Source organism: Microtus ochrogaster, unplaced genomic scaffold, assembly GCF_000317375.1.
Source record: "Microtus ochrogaster isolate Prairie Vole_2 unplaced genomic scaffold, MicOch1.0 UNK25, whole genome shotgun sequence".
NCBI classification, from domain to species: Eukaryota; Metazoa; Chordata; class Mammalia; order Rodentia; family Cricetidae; genus Microtus; species Microtus ochrogaster.
The window spans coordinates 2,104,960-2,116,268 of NW_004949123.1; the positions used below are offsets into that span (position 1 = coordinate 2,104,960).

At 41.8% G+C, this 11,309-nt stretch overlaps 1 protein-coding gene across 1 annotated transcript; it reads right to left on the bottom strand.

Moving 5' to 3' along the window:
- Window positions 1-1,793: 1,793 nt before the first annotated feature.
- Prpf38b (pre-mRNA processing factor 38B) lies at window positions 1,794-11,063 on the bottom strand. Its single transcript, XM_005367907.3, has 6 exons — window positions 10,788-11,063; window positions 7,622-7,690; window positions 7,234-7,385; window positions 7,091-7,151; window positions 4,209-4,432; window positions 1,794-3,754 (listed from the first exon to the last, which is right to left on the bottom strand). The coding sequence occupies exons 1-6, from the start codon at window positions 11,061-11,063 to the stop codon at window positions 2,911-2,913; spliced, it is 1,626 nt and encodes a 541-aa protein (XP_005367964.1). The 3' UTR covers window positions 1,794-2,910.
- Window positions 11,064-11,309: the final 246 nt, after the last annotated feature.

Genomic DNA, 11,309 nt, shown 5'->3' on the forward strand with positions numbered 1-11,309 from the left:
AAGTGGGAGGGGCAAGAAACTACTCTTGCCTGGACTGTTTGATAAACTGGATATGCAGGACCCACAGATAAATGACTGCTGAACTTGCCTAAAGGTGAGATAATACTTTGGGGGTCCTGCTTCATTAAAGAGTCTGCTAGACATTCTACAGGGCACAGAAAAAAGTGACTGACAAACTGCCAATATAGGCAAAACTGTCTTTGAAATTTCCTGCTTCATGTAAGTTTGTTGGATACAATGGGGCCTGTAGGCTAAAGATTGGATGCCCCAACAATACAGAAGAACTTTGGGTAACTGTCCAGGCAGTGAGATGTCTCTGTCATTTCTAGAGTTTTGGAAGTTGCTTACAATGCACTTCCTGTTAACATAGGTAATAATACATCCTTCTGGAGTCTTTGATGGAGTTGATCATAGTAATTTTTATCATTTTCCTTAGTTATGATAAAATAGGTATAACTAATTCTTGATAACTGTTCTATGTAATTTTACTATGTTACAGTTAAAACCTTCCTTTTTATTTAAACAGAAAAGGGGAGGTGATGTGGGATTCCCCTTTGTGTGCTTATTAAGCTGTTATTTTTCTCAGCTTTTTTGAGATACAGTACTGTGTACTCCTGGTTGTCCTGTAGAGCAGGCTGGCCTGCCTTGCCTCCCAGTGCTAGAATTAAAGGTATGCACCCCTACCTAGTGCCCAGATCTGCATTAGCCCCCATTAAAGCACTCTTCCAACTTCCCCAGGTTCCAAGAAATCATCAATGCCTCTTTTGGCGCCAACTTGTCTTTTCATCATAGGAAGCCACTCTCCAAGTAAAACAGGCAGGCATACATGTAACAATGGCATTCATTATGTTCTCAGACCTACTGAGGGCATCCTTTGCTAACATTTCATGAGACTCGTTTTTTTCGGTTTTCCTCATTCTGCCTACAACATAGCACTACACACTTCAAATATAGCAGTACCAGCATGCTCAAAGGCTCAGTGAGAACACTTCCTTATCATGTAGCCCAGGGTTACATTCCCCATCATTGTAATATAAAAAAATTGAATTTAATGTAAAGCTGACTTAATAGTTTTTTTTTGTGTGTGGGCAGAGGGCAGAGGACACCTCGCGGGTTCTAAGTTCACTCAGGTTGGCAGGCTCGGCAGCATCCATGGAACCATCCTGCTGACCTTTAATTTCTAGTCATAACGGACTAGCTGCTCAGTGTGAAACATGACTAGATTTTTTTTTTTTAAGTAGAGCATTTCCTCCATGAGTATTTCTTCTTAAACGTAGTTGGTACAACTGTCTCCTGCTCCACACTTTTGTAAAGTAAACTGAGTATTCCTCAATTGGCCAAAACAGCCAGTGGGCTAAGACAATCCCAACATTCTTTTGATCCAGTTTGTTCTACAAAACAGAACTTTAAAAAAAATGGCGTTCATACAAACAATCCAAGTATAAAGTCAACAATTACTTTTGACGTAGACAAAGCAAACACTCCCCTGTCATTAAGAATTCTAGTAAGATAGGGCACAGCACATGAAATCCTAATATACAAAGAATAAATAAAGTGTACAGGGCACATGTGCACAGGATAGGGTTGAAGCCAGAGGTCTCTCCTTCCATGACAGTATGAACTCAGATCTGGCTGGCTGGCTTGGTTGCAAGCACCTTTACAACCTGAGCTACACATTTGTTTTAAGACACTTTTGCTCAAGATAGTCCCTTCACAAAACCGCAGACATTTTACCAGTTTCCACAATGCTTTTCCTTACATGTTAACAAATGCGGGGAAGCCAACACCCAGGATAAAGGATTTAATCCAGTATTTATTCCATACTCATGATGGTTTTCTGAAATCAGAATACAAGTCATAAGAACAATCTATCAAATAATCTGCTGATAGTCTTAAATAACGCAGCACTGCATTACTGTTATACTGTTCCTAGATTAAGTTTAAAAACTCAAACAGCAGTCTTCATCAATAAAAAAAGTTTTCAATTTTAAAAAAAGGATACTATATCAAGCTGTTTCATAATTTAAGTATTCTCCATTTATAAAAATGCTTTGGAAGCTTGAGGCTTGAATGCTTCTCTGCCCGCGTGCCCCACCCTCTCCCCATCACTTGTTAGTATAGGGCTGCTGCAATGCCAGGCTTTACACGGCTTTTTAATATAGTACTTTTAAAATCTGAGAAAGAATTCAAGGAGGGGAAAAGCACATGTCAATGTATTTTTTAAAAAAGAAACTCGGTGAATAAACTTTAGGCATACTAACAATGTCCCTTTGAGGTAGAATGCTAAAAGGACTTTTGATCGAATCACAGCCTAATTTAAACCTCTCATAAATCTTCTCTAACATTAGCTGTGGAGAATATTAAGTATAACATATGAACAAGAGCTTCCAAGGTAATATACAGTGGACAAGAATGTTAACCCTACAACTGTTGCCTTCATGTATACCGAAAGCACATAATTCTCCTAAAACAAACATCCAAGATCCATTCCCAAAGTCTTTAGCATTCTATTATGAAAAGCACAGCCATGCTAACTTCAGTACACAACCATAATCCCACACCTACAAAACAAAATAGAATTAGTGGCAGTTTATTGCCTTATACAAATTTAACCAACATGGCAACCATGCCAAAGGAATTAAAACATTTTCAGGACATATGTACAGACTGTACATTTTAAAAACAAACAAAATGCAAGAACAATCTGTGCATCATGTGTCAACTCAACTGGGTGAAAACAATGCAATATATGGGATTACAAAGGCACTTCCCTACACAAAAAGAAATGAAAACACAGCCTACAGGGAGCTCAAAGAGTGCATAACTACTGCACAATCTTAACTTGGGGGAAAAAAAGCAGAATTTAATCAACATTTATAGGATTCAATGTGATCCAATTTTACAAAATCTTCACACAGTCTCATCTTTGTTTTTATGTTCTCTTTCTTGGCTCTCCGGCTCTACACTCTGGCTCCTCTGATGATCCTGTCTGTCTGACTGGTCCTTGCCATCCCCATGATCTCTCTTGTGGGAGCGGTCTTGGCTTCGGCTGCGCTTTCTAGACTTCTCTTTGCTAGGGCTGTGTTCTCGTTTTCTCAATTTTTCAACACTGCCAGTTCTTCCTTGACTGCCACTTCTACTTCTTTTATTTGACTTTTCTTTGCTTTCGTTTTTATGTTTGCTTGACTTGTCTTTGCTCCTGCTCCTGCTCCGTTTCCCTGCATTTCTGCTTCTGCTTCTACTTCTGTGTTTCCTTTCTCTGCTTCTACTTCTGCTGTGTTTTTTCTTGGCATCTTTTTTGTCGTCTCTGTGTCGCCTATCCTCCTTGTCTTCTTTGTGCTTCTTCTCCTCTCCCTCACCCCTACTCCTCTGCTCCTTGGAGCGCTCTCTCGATCTCTCCCGGTCCCTTTCTCCTCTCTCTTTATCATAATCTCGATCTCGTCTTCGACCTCTCTCATTTTCTTTCTCTCTTTCCCGATCCCTGTCTCTTCTATCCCCTTTCCTATCACGACTTCGACTGCGACTTCTATGCCTTTCCCTACTCCGGCTGCGCCTGCGCTCTAACCCCCGATCAATACTTCGGGATCTTCGCCTTTCCTTCTCTCTCTCTTTGGCTTCCCGCTCTAGTCGCTGCCGTTCTTTCTCTCTTTCTAATTCTCTGTCAAAACTAGAAGATCCATGGCCCTCCCGGTGATGACTTCTACTTCTGGATCTTCTTGGAGATCTCCGTGGACTCAGTGATCTCCTTGGAGACCTAAGAAAACGGAAGGAAGAAACCAGAGTAAATAAAACATTGTAAGGGATAGGGTATTTGCAGTTCAGTAGACACTTGCCTGATACTCTGCCGAGCCATTGGAACCAACATTCAGTAACAAACATTCTCCAGTACTCAGCACACAAGAACCAAACAAATATACTCTAAAAATTTCAACACCTCACATACACACCAAATATTTGGACAGGTATAATTTGGGGTAGAGTGCTTGCTTAGCAACTATTTCTATGTCAATGCTAAGCAGCAAAGGGGTACAAGAAAATAAATGAACTGTTCTCAGTATAGACACACAATTTTACTGAAAATGTGATGGAAGAAAAACCACCATTTTTGGAAGGATAGTAACAAAACAAACATATCCTAAGAACTTATCACTCCCCAGGAATCACCAACTTTGCACAGGCCCATCTTAAAAAATGGTAGTCCACATCACCTGGATCGCCGGCGCTCAACATGTCTGTCTATCTCCTCAACCCCTTCCTTGCCATCTTTTTTAATCTTCCTAGGCCGGGTCTTAATCTGTTGATCAATATTCTTCTGAACTGGAACTGGGATTCTTGGAAACAATGTAGAGAACCACTCCAGCTTTGTGAGAAAGGAGCGAAGCATCTCTCCAATGGTCATTACGCAGCCTCCGCCAGCTTTCACATCTAGGTCCTATGAAACATAAAAGACACCCTACTGGTTAAAAAAAAAATCCGTTATCTCAACATATACGTGAACACTAAAAAAGAAAAAAAAATCTTTTTACCATCTTTGGAATCAAGTATAAAAAACTAATAGAAAAATTTTAATTTCTGTATCCTAATCTGGCAATGAATGAAGAATATTTGGGCTAATTGTATACATGCAGGTGAGAACAAACCCTGCAGCCTCTTGGGCATAAAGGGAACTGACTCACTCATTAATGAAAAATATGAAAAAACCCCCTACATTGCTAAACTATGTGGAACAAGTGATTTAAATTTATATTCCACACACCTACACTTGAGGACACATTTGCACATATCATACCTAGCACTGAAACCTAGCTATGTAGGAACTACTTTCAGATAATTCCTGTCTAAAGGTTATCTTCTAACAGCTGCAATACAAAATGAAGCCCTGCTAAAACTGGAAGCAATAGCAAACCAACTGCCATGAAGCAGTGAGGTTTCTAAAGTTATGTACAAAATAAATAAATGAACAAATAATTGGAAACGCATAATCCATGATGACCATTGTCTCTGAAAAGGGTCATTACCGCATGAAGGCCTTCTTGCTATGCCCTCTCACAGCTCAGGACATGTTAGTCAGCTATTGTCAGTCCCAAACCTATAGTGCAAGCACACAAGGAAAGTGAGATTTGTTATCTAAACAGGAAAACAAGAGCTAAAGGTAAAACTGCTTGCACTCACACACATTTAAGTGTTCAGATATACAGTATTTCCAAATATAATCGCTGCAGATATCTAAAGAAGAAAACATACGTTAGCTCAAACAGAGGACCTCAGGCTTGTAAATACAATATAGAACAGATAAATCAGAAACATTCAGAAATCTAATACAGCTTAAAAAAATGACATGCCTTTTTGAAGTGCTTTATTCTTAACAAAAGCAAAAGAACCAACCAAAAACAAAACAAAAACTAATATAAACCAGGTGGTGATGGTGGTGCACACCTTTTATCTCAGCACTCCAAAGGCAGAGGCAGGCGGATCTCTGTGAGTTTGAGGCCAGCCTAGCCTACAGAGTGAGTTCCAAGACAGCCAGGGCTGTTGCACAGAGGAACCCAGTCCTCTCAAAACCTGCCCCCCCAACCCAAAACAAAAAACAACCAACCAAAAAAGAAAAGTTTAACAATTATGATCTTCACCTCACTGGAGTCTTTGAAACAAACAGCCAAAACCAGGAAAGGAAAATAACCAGCACTGCTGGGCTCTGTAACCTTGCATTAGGGAGTAGGCCAGAATCAGGCAGCCTGAGGCCAACCCAAGTTATGTAAGACCTTGTCTTAAAAAAAGTTCCTTTTGCCTACATTAGTGACTTTTTTTTAGGGTGGGCATCTAAACAAAATGAAAATTTTTTAAAATTTTTTTTTGGTTTTTTTGAGACAGGGTTTCTCTGTAGCTTTGGAGCCTGTCCTAGAACTCCCTTTGGAGACCAGGCTGGACTCGAACTCACAGAGATCCGACTGCCTCTGCCTCCCGAGTGCTGGGATTAAAGGTTTGCGCCACCATCGCCCGGCCAAAATGAAATTTTTATGAGAAGCACGAATTCATCAAACAATAACAAAATTCTTTTAAGACAAGGTCTCCCTATATAATCCTGGGTGGTCTGGGATTTACTATGTAGACCAAGCTGGTCCACATTCAGCAATCCACCTGCCTTTGTCTCCCAAGAGCAGGGATTGAAAGTGTGCCACACTAAGCAGCAAAATTTGTTTGACCTCACAGAAGCAGCTGTTAACTATACCATATAAACTCTGCAACACAAATAGTGATAAAAATAAATATACTGATAATAAAGCTCACAACTGAGTATATGCTAACACTATAGTCTTCAATTAGTGAATAAATTAATACAGGTATGATTTTAATCTTCTCTCGTCTCAGGGCTTAAGATGGTGACCAGATTTAGACTAAAAAAAACCCTAAAATGCTAATCTAAGGAAAAGAAATGTGGTGGGCTTTTGGGGGGGGCAGTGTTGGGGTTCAAGCCTAGAACCATGTACATTGAGTATGAATGATTAAGTTTTTAAAAATTTTAAGCCGGGTCTCTAAAAAAGTACACCCTGTGTGGTATACTGGATTACAGGTCTGAGGTTGCCCTGAGTAATCTGGCTCGAAAAGAATTATAATAATTATATTTCCTCACCTTGGAAAAGCATAATTGTCAGGCCATTTAAGCCAATCCCAACTCTTTGTAGCTCTGAACTTATAAGCAAATATGAATATTGCCATTTGAAAAGGGCCACGTAAACCCCCAACTTCCAGTGGATTTAAATGCCCACAGCCACAGCAGTACGTGCCTTCTCCACTGCATCCACCTCCTTAGACAGTCGCTACAGCTGTCCAAGTTAGGATCAACACAGCACAGTGTGATTTGGAAGAGAAAAGGTTATTATTCAAGTTATTAAAACAGAGAACTCTTAAAACATTAAAATAACTTAAAAATTTAACCTAACATGGAAAGTCATCAAATCTCAGCAAAAGGATAATGCCAAAAGTAGGACTGAAGAAATAAATCTACAAAAATTCTGAAGACATTAAATCCAACAAATCAAAGATCAACAGCCGAGTGACCGAAGAAAGCCGATTCCGCCTTCTGACATACCTCCTCATCATCAAGGAAGGGTTCAAACCAGTCCCACAGGTCTGTAGGAGGTTGTGTATACCTAAGATCATGAAAAAAATACATTAGTTTATGGGATTTAAAATAAAATGCTCATTTACAAATGTAGATAAATGCATGTTCACCTTATATACATAAATCCAAGGGCTCTAATATACGGAGAGTCTGTATGTGTTATGAGACCCATCACTTGCTTTCGAGTTAACTTCAGGGTGAATAATTTGTATAACAGACAAAAAGCGGTAGAAACAATGCCTCCTGTTCCAACACCTCGAACCTTTACAGGAAAACAGAGTTAATAAAAATTAATAAACAGATACTTAATATCCATCGATTTGTGCTTGTTTTAGATATCAATACCATGATCTAGATTTAAAAATAGAGTATAAAAAGTAATACTTGAATTTTACATTTTTGAAAATTTCTAAGATCTGCCAATGAATTGTCATCTAGCTTTCCTATAAACTTAGCAGACAGAAAAACTGGAAAAAAAATGCACGTACTTCTACTTACCCCTCCGCACATCCCCGTCTGGCCAGCTGTCTTCCTGCTTCCTTTCTCCCACGGCTCAACATGTGTGACCTGAAAATAAAAAAGAAGAAGACACCAAACGTTCCTACTCTGAATCTTCCAAGTAAAGCAAGCTCAGCTTATTAAGAGCAACTCTCCCCAAGAGTCGCGCCACTGCAGTGTGTTATCCACACCACCCTGTACTCACACTACATTATAAACCATCTTTGGGGAAACCGCTCAGACAGAATACTAACAAAACTGGCATGTCTTCAAAGCAGACAGCTCGTTAAACTAGCTGTATAGACAGGTCATACTCACAAGGAGGTCAGGAAAATTGTACAATTTCCTACATTCGCAAAAATTAGTATTTGGCAGTATTTTATCTTTTATGTAATTAAAAAAAGTTCTCTAAGAAAAAAGCTTTTAAGATTCCTCCTAAATGGTGCAGTTTTATGGGGTATTTAAATCCACATCACAAAATTAAATGTTTTCTAGGGCTGCTGCTGCTCAGTAGCAGATAAGGTACTTGTTTAAGGCCTGTGGTGGGGGGTCGGGATATGTGTGTGTGTGCGTGTGTGTGTGTGTGAGAGAGAGAGAGAGAGAGAGAGAGAGAGAGAGAGAGAGAGAGAGAGAGAGAGATGGCGTCTCACTCTGTAGCCTGGATCTCACTACTTAGACCAGGCTGGCTAAGAACTTTACCAAGATCCTCCTGCCTCTGCCTCTCAAGTGTTTGGATTACTACCACATTTAGCTTGGGACTTCTTATTTCTAGTTTTCATCTGGACCATGTTCATTCTTAAAGATTAAAATCACAAAGCCACAAGATCATATTGCCTAACTGCAAACCCAGAGTATAAAATAAAGCTAAGCGTGAAGTCATTAACACATAGCAAATGTAACCAATGATTTGTACCATCTCTGCTAAAGGAGCACCTTACGAAAACAGCTTTACCTAAAATATAGCAAAAAGCTACCACTGAAACGGACAAGCCAAAAAATACTAGATCTGTTTTTGTTTCTTAAAACTAATAAACCCCGCTCTTTATTTCTGCCCATACACTGTAACACTCCATTTCAAGTGGCTTTAGACAAAAACAACAAAACTCCTATATTTAAAATGAAGCACAAAAAACCCTACATTAAGTTGAAGCTGTTTTGCTCAGCTCCTGCAGTTCTTTCCTGTTCCCAACAATTGAACTGTGAAAGCCCCAGTGCGGGGAGCTGAACCGAGGGCCTTGTCCATGTTGGGCAAATGCAGTACCAGTTTGGATTGAGCCACAACCCCTTTCTATCCCTTAAAGGGTACCCAAAGGAGTGGATACAATGCAAAACTGAAAGCCTATAAACGTCAGAGATTATTTGATCCAAAGAAACTCATAATAAGTTTAGGTCATGTTTTATGGTTTTATTTTTAATTATGTGCATGAGTGGGTCTGTGGAGCCCAGAAGGGTCTGATCCTCTGGAACTGGGGACAAGCCAAAAAGGAGGTTGTGACCTACTAAATGTGGATGGTGTGAACTGAACTTAGGTCCTATGCAAAGGGAATATATGCTCTTAATCCATGGGGCATTGCTCCTTCCCCTGAGATTTCAGTTTTAAAAATGAATTTAAATATACTCTAATGGAAAAAGTGGTCTCCAAATACAACATTTGAAATTAACTTGAAAGATTAGTCTATAGTTTAAAACAACCTGTCAAAAAGCGCAGGGACCCAATTCTTCAAGGTTAACAGCATAAACTAACAACTATTCATCATCCTATATCCACACTGAAAGGGTCTTACCTTCCAAAAGTTAGTTTTACAAACATCTACTCTATCAGTTACACCTACATTAACAAGCTTTTGTAAGAGAACACCAAGAGGGCTGGTGTAATCTCTATCTCCAAGTTAAGATTTTCCCATAAAAAGCAATTAGTATCTCAAAAAATTTCTAACCAAAACATGTAACTGGGAGAAAAGTAAGTAAAATAAAATATAGAATTTCTTTTTGGTAACATCTCCACATGTATATTTAGATGACACAAAATATATTTGGTGTGTCTCAAGTTTCTAAGTGTCAAGACAAGAAAAATTCGATGTATTTTATTTTACATGCTCTAGCAAAAAAATGCTTAAAAGACATCAAGACTATTAATACTCATTAAAATATAAATTAACTTCGGAGGCCTGGAAGGTATTTTTTTTAACTACCTAATTTGCAAGGAAGTGGAGAATCTAGTCAGTGAGACCAAAATCAATGGCCCAAAACCAAACCAAAAAAAAAAAAAACCTAATTAGCCATTCATTTAACCAGGGAAATGCATTTATGGCGATTGAGCATGATTAATAGTGCATACCTCTACCTGCGACCCTGGGCTGCTCCGAGCCTCGCTGCAAGACTGAGTCAATCCTGCTAACGAAACAAGAACTGAGACACGAGTGCAGTGAGGAGGCGCCAGGTGAGCTCCCCAGCACAGCCAAGCCAGCACCGACCCTGCCGCAGAAGCCCAGGGCCCAGAGGATTCTAATTATGCCCAATGCACAGGTGGCTGAGACCTCCGACTCCTGACTTCCTGCTGGGAACATTTCCAGGCCTTCTGTACACCTCTCTGCACCGGCACACCGCGCCACCCTCAGCCCTCCCGCCCCACCCCGACACACGCACACTAACCAAGTCTGGTCGGGGTTGGAGAGTTAACGAAGAACGCGGGGCCGACACGCAAGTAATTACTCCAGCAATGCCGCTGGCCCGAGGGCCAGCGGAAGCACCACCAAGTTAGTGCTTGGTCGACACGGGTAAAAGGGAGTCATTTTTAAAATGGTGAACTTGGACGGGCTTCTGGTAATACTTTTCTCCTCTCCCTTAGCCCTTTTGCCCAACAGCTCCCTGGGGGACAGGCAGGAGGTTGGGGCAGGTTAAAGATCGATTGTGGCGGGCTCGCCCAGCTTTTGAAAAAAAAAGAAAAAAAAACAAAAACCAAGAACCCACGGAACCTGGAAAGGAGAAAGAGGGCGGCCCTAGCCCGACCCGTCCCAAACCAGCCAGGAGCCGCACTTCTCCCTCCGCCAACTTTCACCCTCCCCCCCCAAAATCCTCGGGTCTCGGGGGGGGGCGCTTCCACCGGTGTCCGACAACCCGCTCTGGCGGACTCACCCCCAAACCGAGGGGCCTAGGGGCTGCGTACCTTAAAGTAGATCTCGTCCACCACCTCGTGGTAGGTCTTGAGCTCGTAAAGCTGCACTTTGAAGTAAGGCGACGACAGGATGTTGGTGAGGATCATGGGGTTGAGGTTCATGGTCTTCTCGTTGCCCCACAGCGGCAGTACATTGCCCTGCTTGCCCGATACCGCCGGCTTGGTGGCGCCGCCGCCGCCGCATGGCTGCTGCTGCTGGGCCACGGCCGCGGCCGCCTGGTGCTGCGGTTGCGAGTTGCCTGTCAGCGCGGGGCTGTTGTTAGCCATGTTGCCGCGGCAGGAAGGAGGGAGGGAGGAGGGGGAGGCCCAAGCTCGACCGCGCTCTTCGGGACAACGGTCCCGGACCTACTCCATGGAAGGCCGTCGGGCCGGGGAGCCCGCCGCGTTGTGCCCCAGCCGAGCGTGGGACTGCAACTGGGACGCCGACACACGGACCCCGAGCCCGGGGCGGATAGCAAACTCAAGCCGCGAGGACGCCGGGCGCAAGGGACAGCAGCGAGCCAGGGAGCACGA

Bases quoted from the DNA above. Each gene is read 5' to 3' on its own strand.
- Prpf38b (XM_005367907.3), bottom strand. From the start codon at position 11,063: ATGGCTAACAACAGCCCCGCGCTGACAGGCAACTCGCAACCGCAGCAC. The intron at 7,691-10,787 runs GTACGCAGCCCC...TTTTATTTTCAG, and splicing joins TGGACGAGATCTACTTTAAG to GTCACACATGTTGAGCCGTG. The intron at 7,386-7,621 runs GTAAGTAGAAGT...TTTCCTGTAAAG, and splicing joins AGACGGGGATGTGCGGAGGG to GTTCGAGGTGTTGGAACAGG.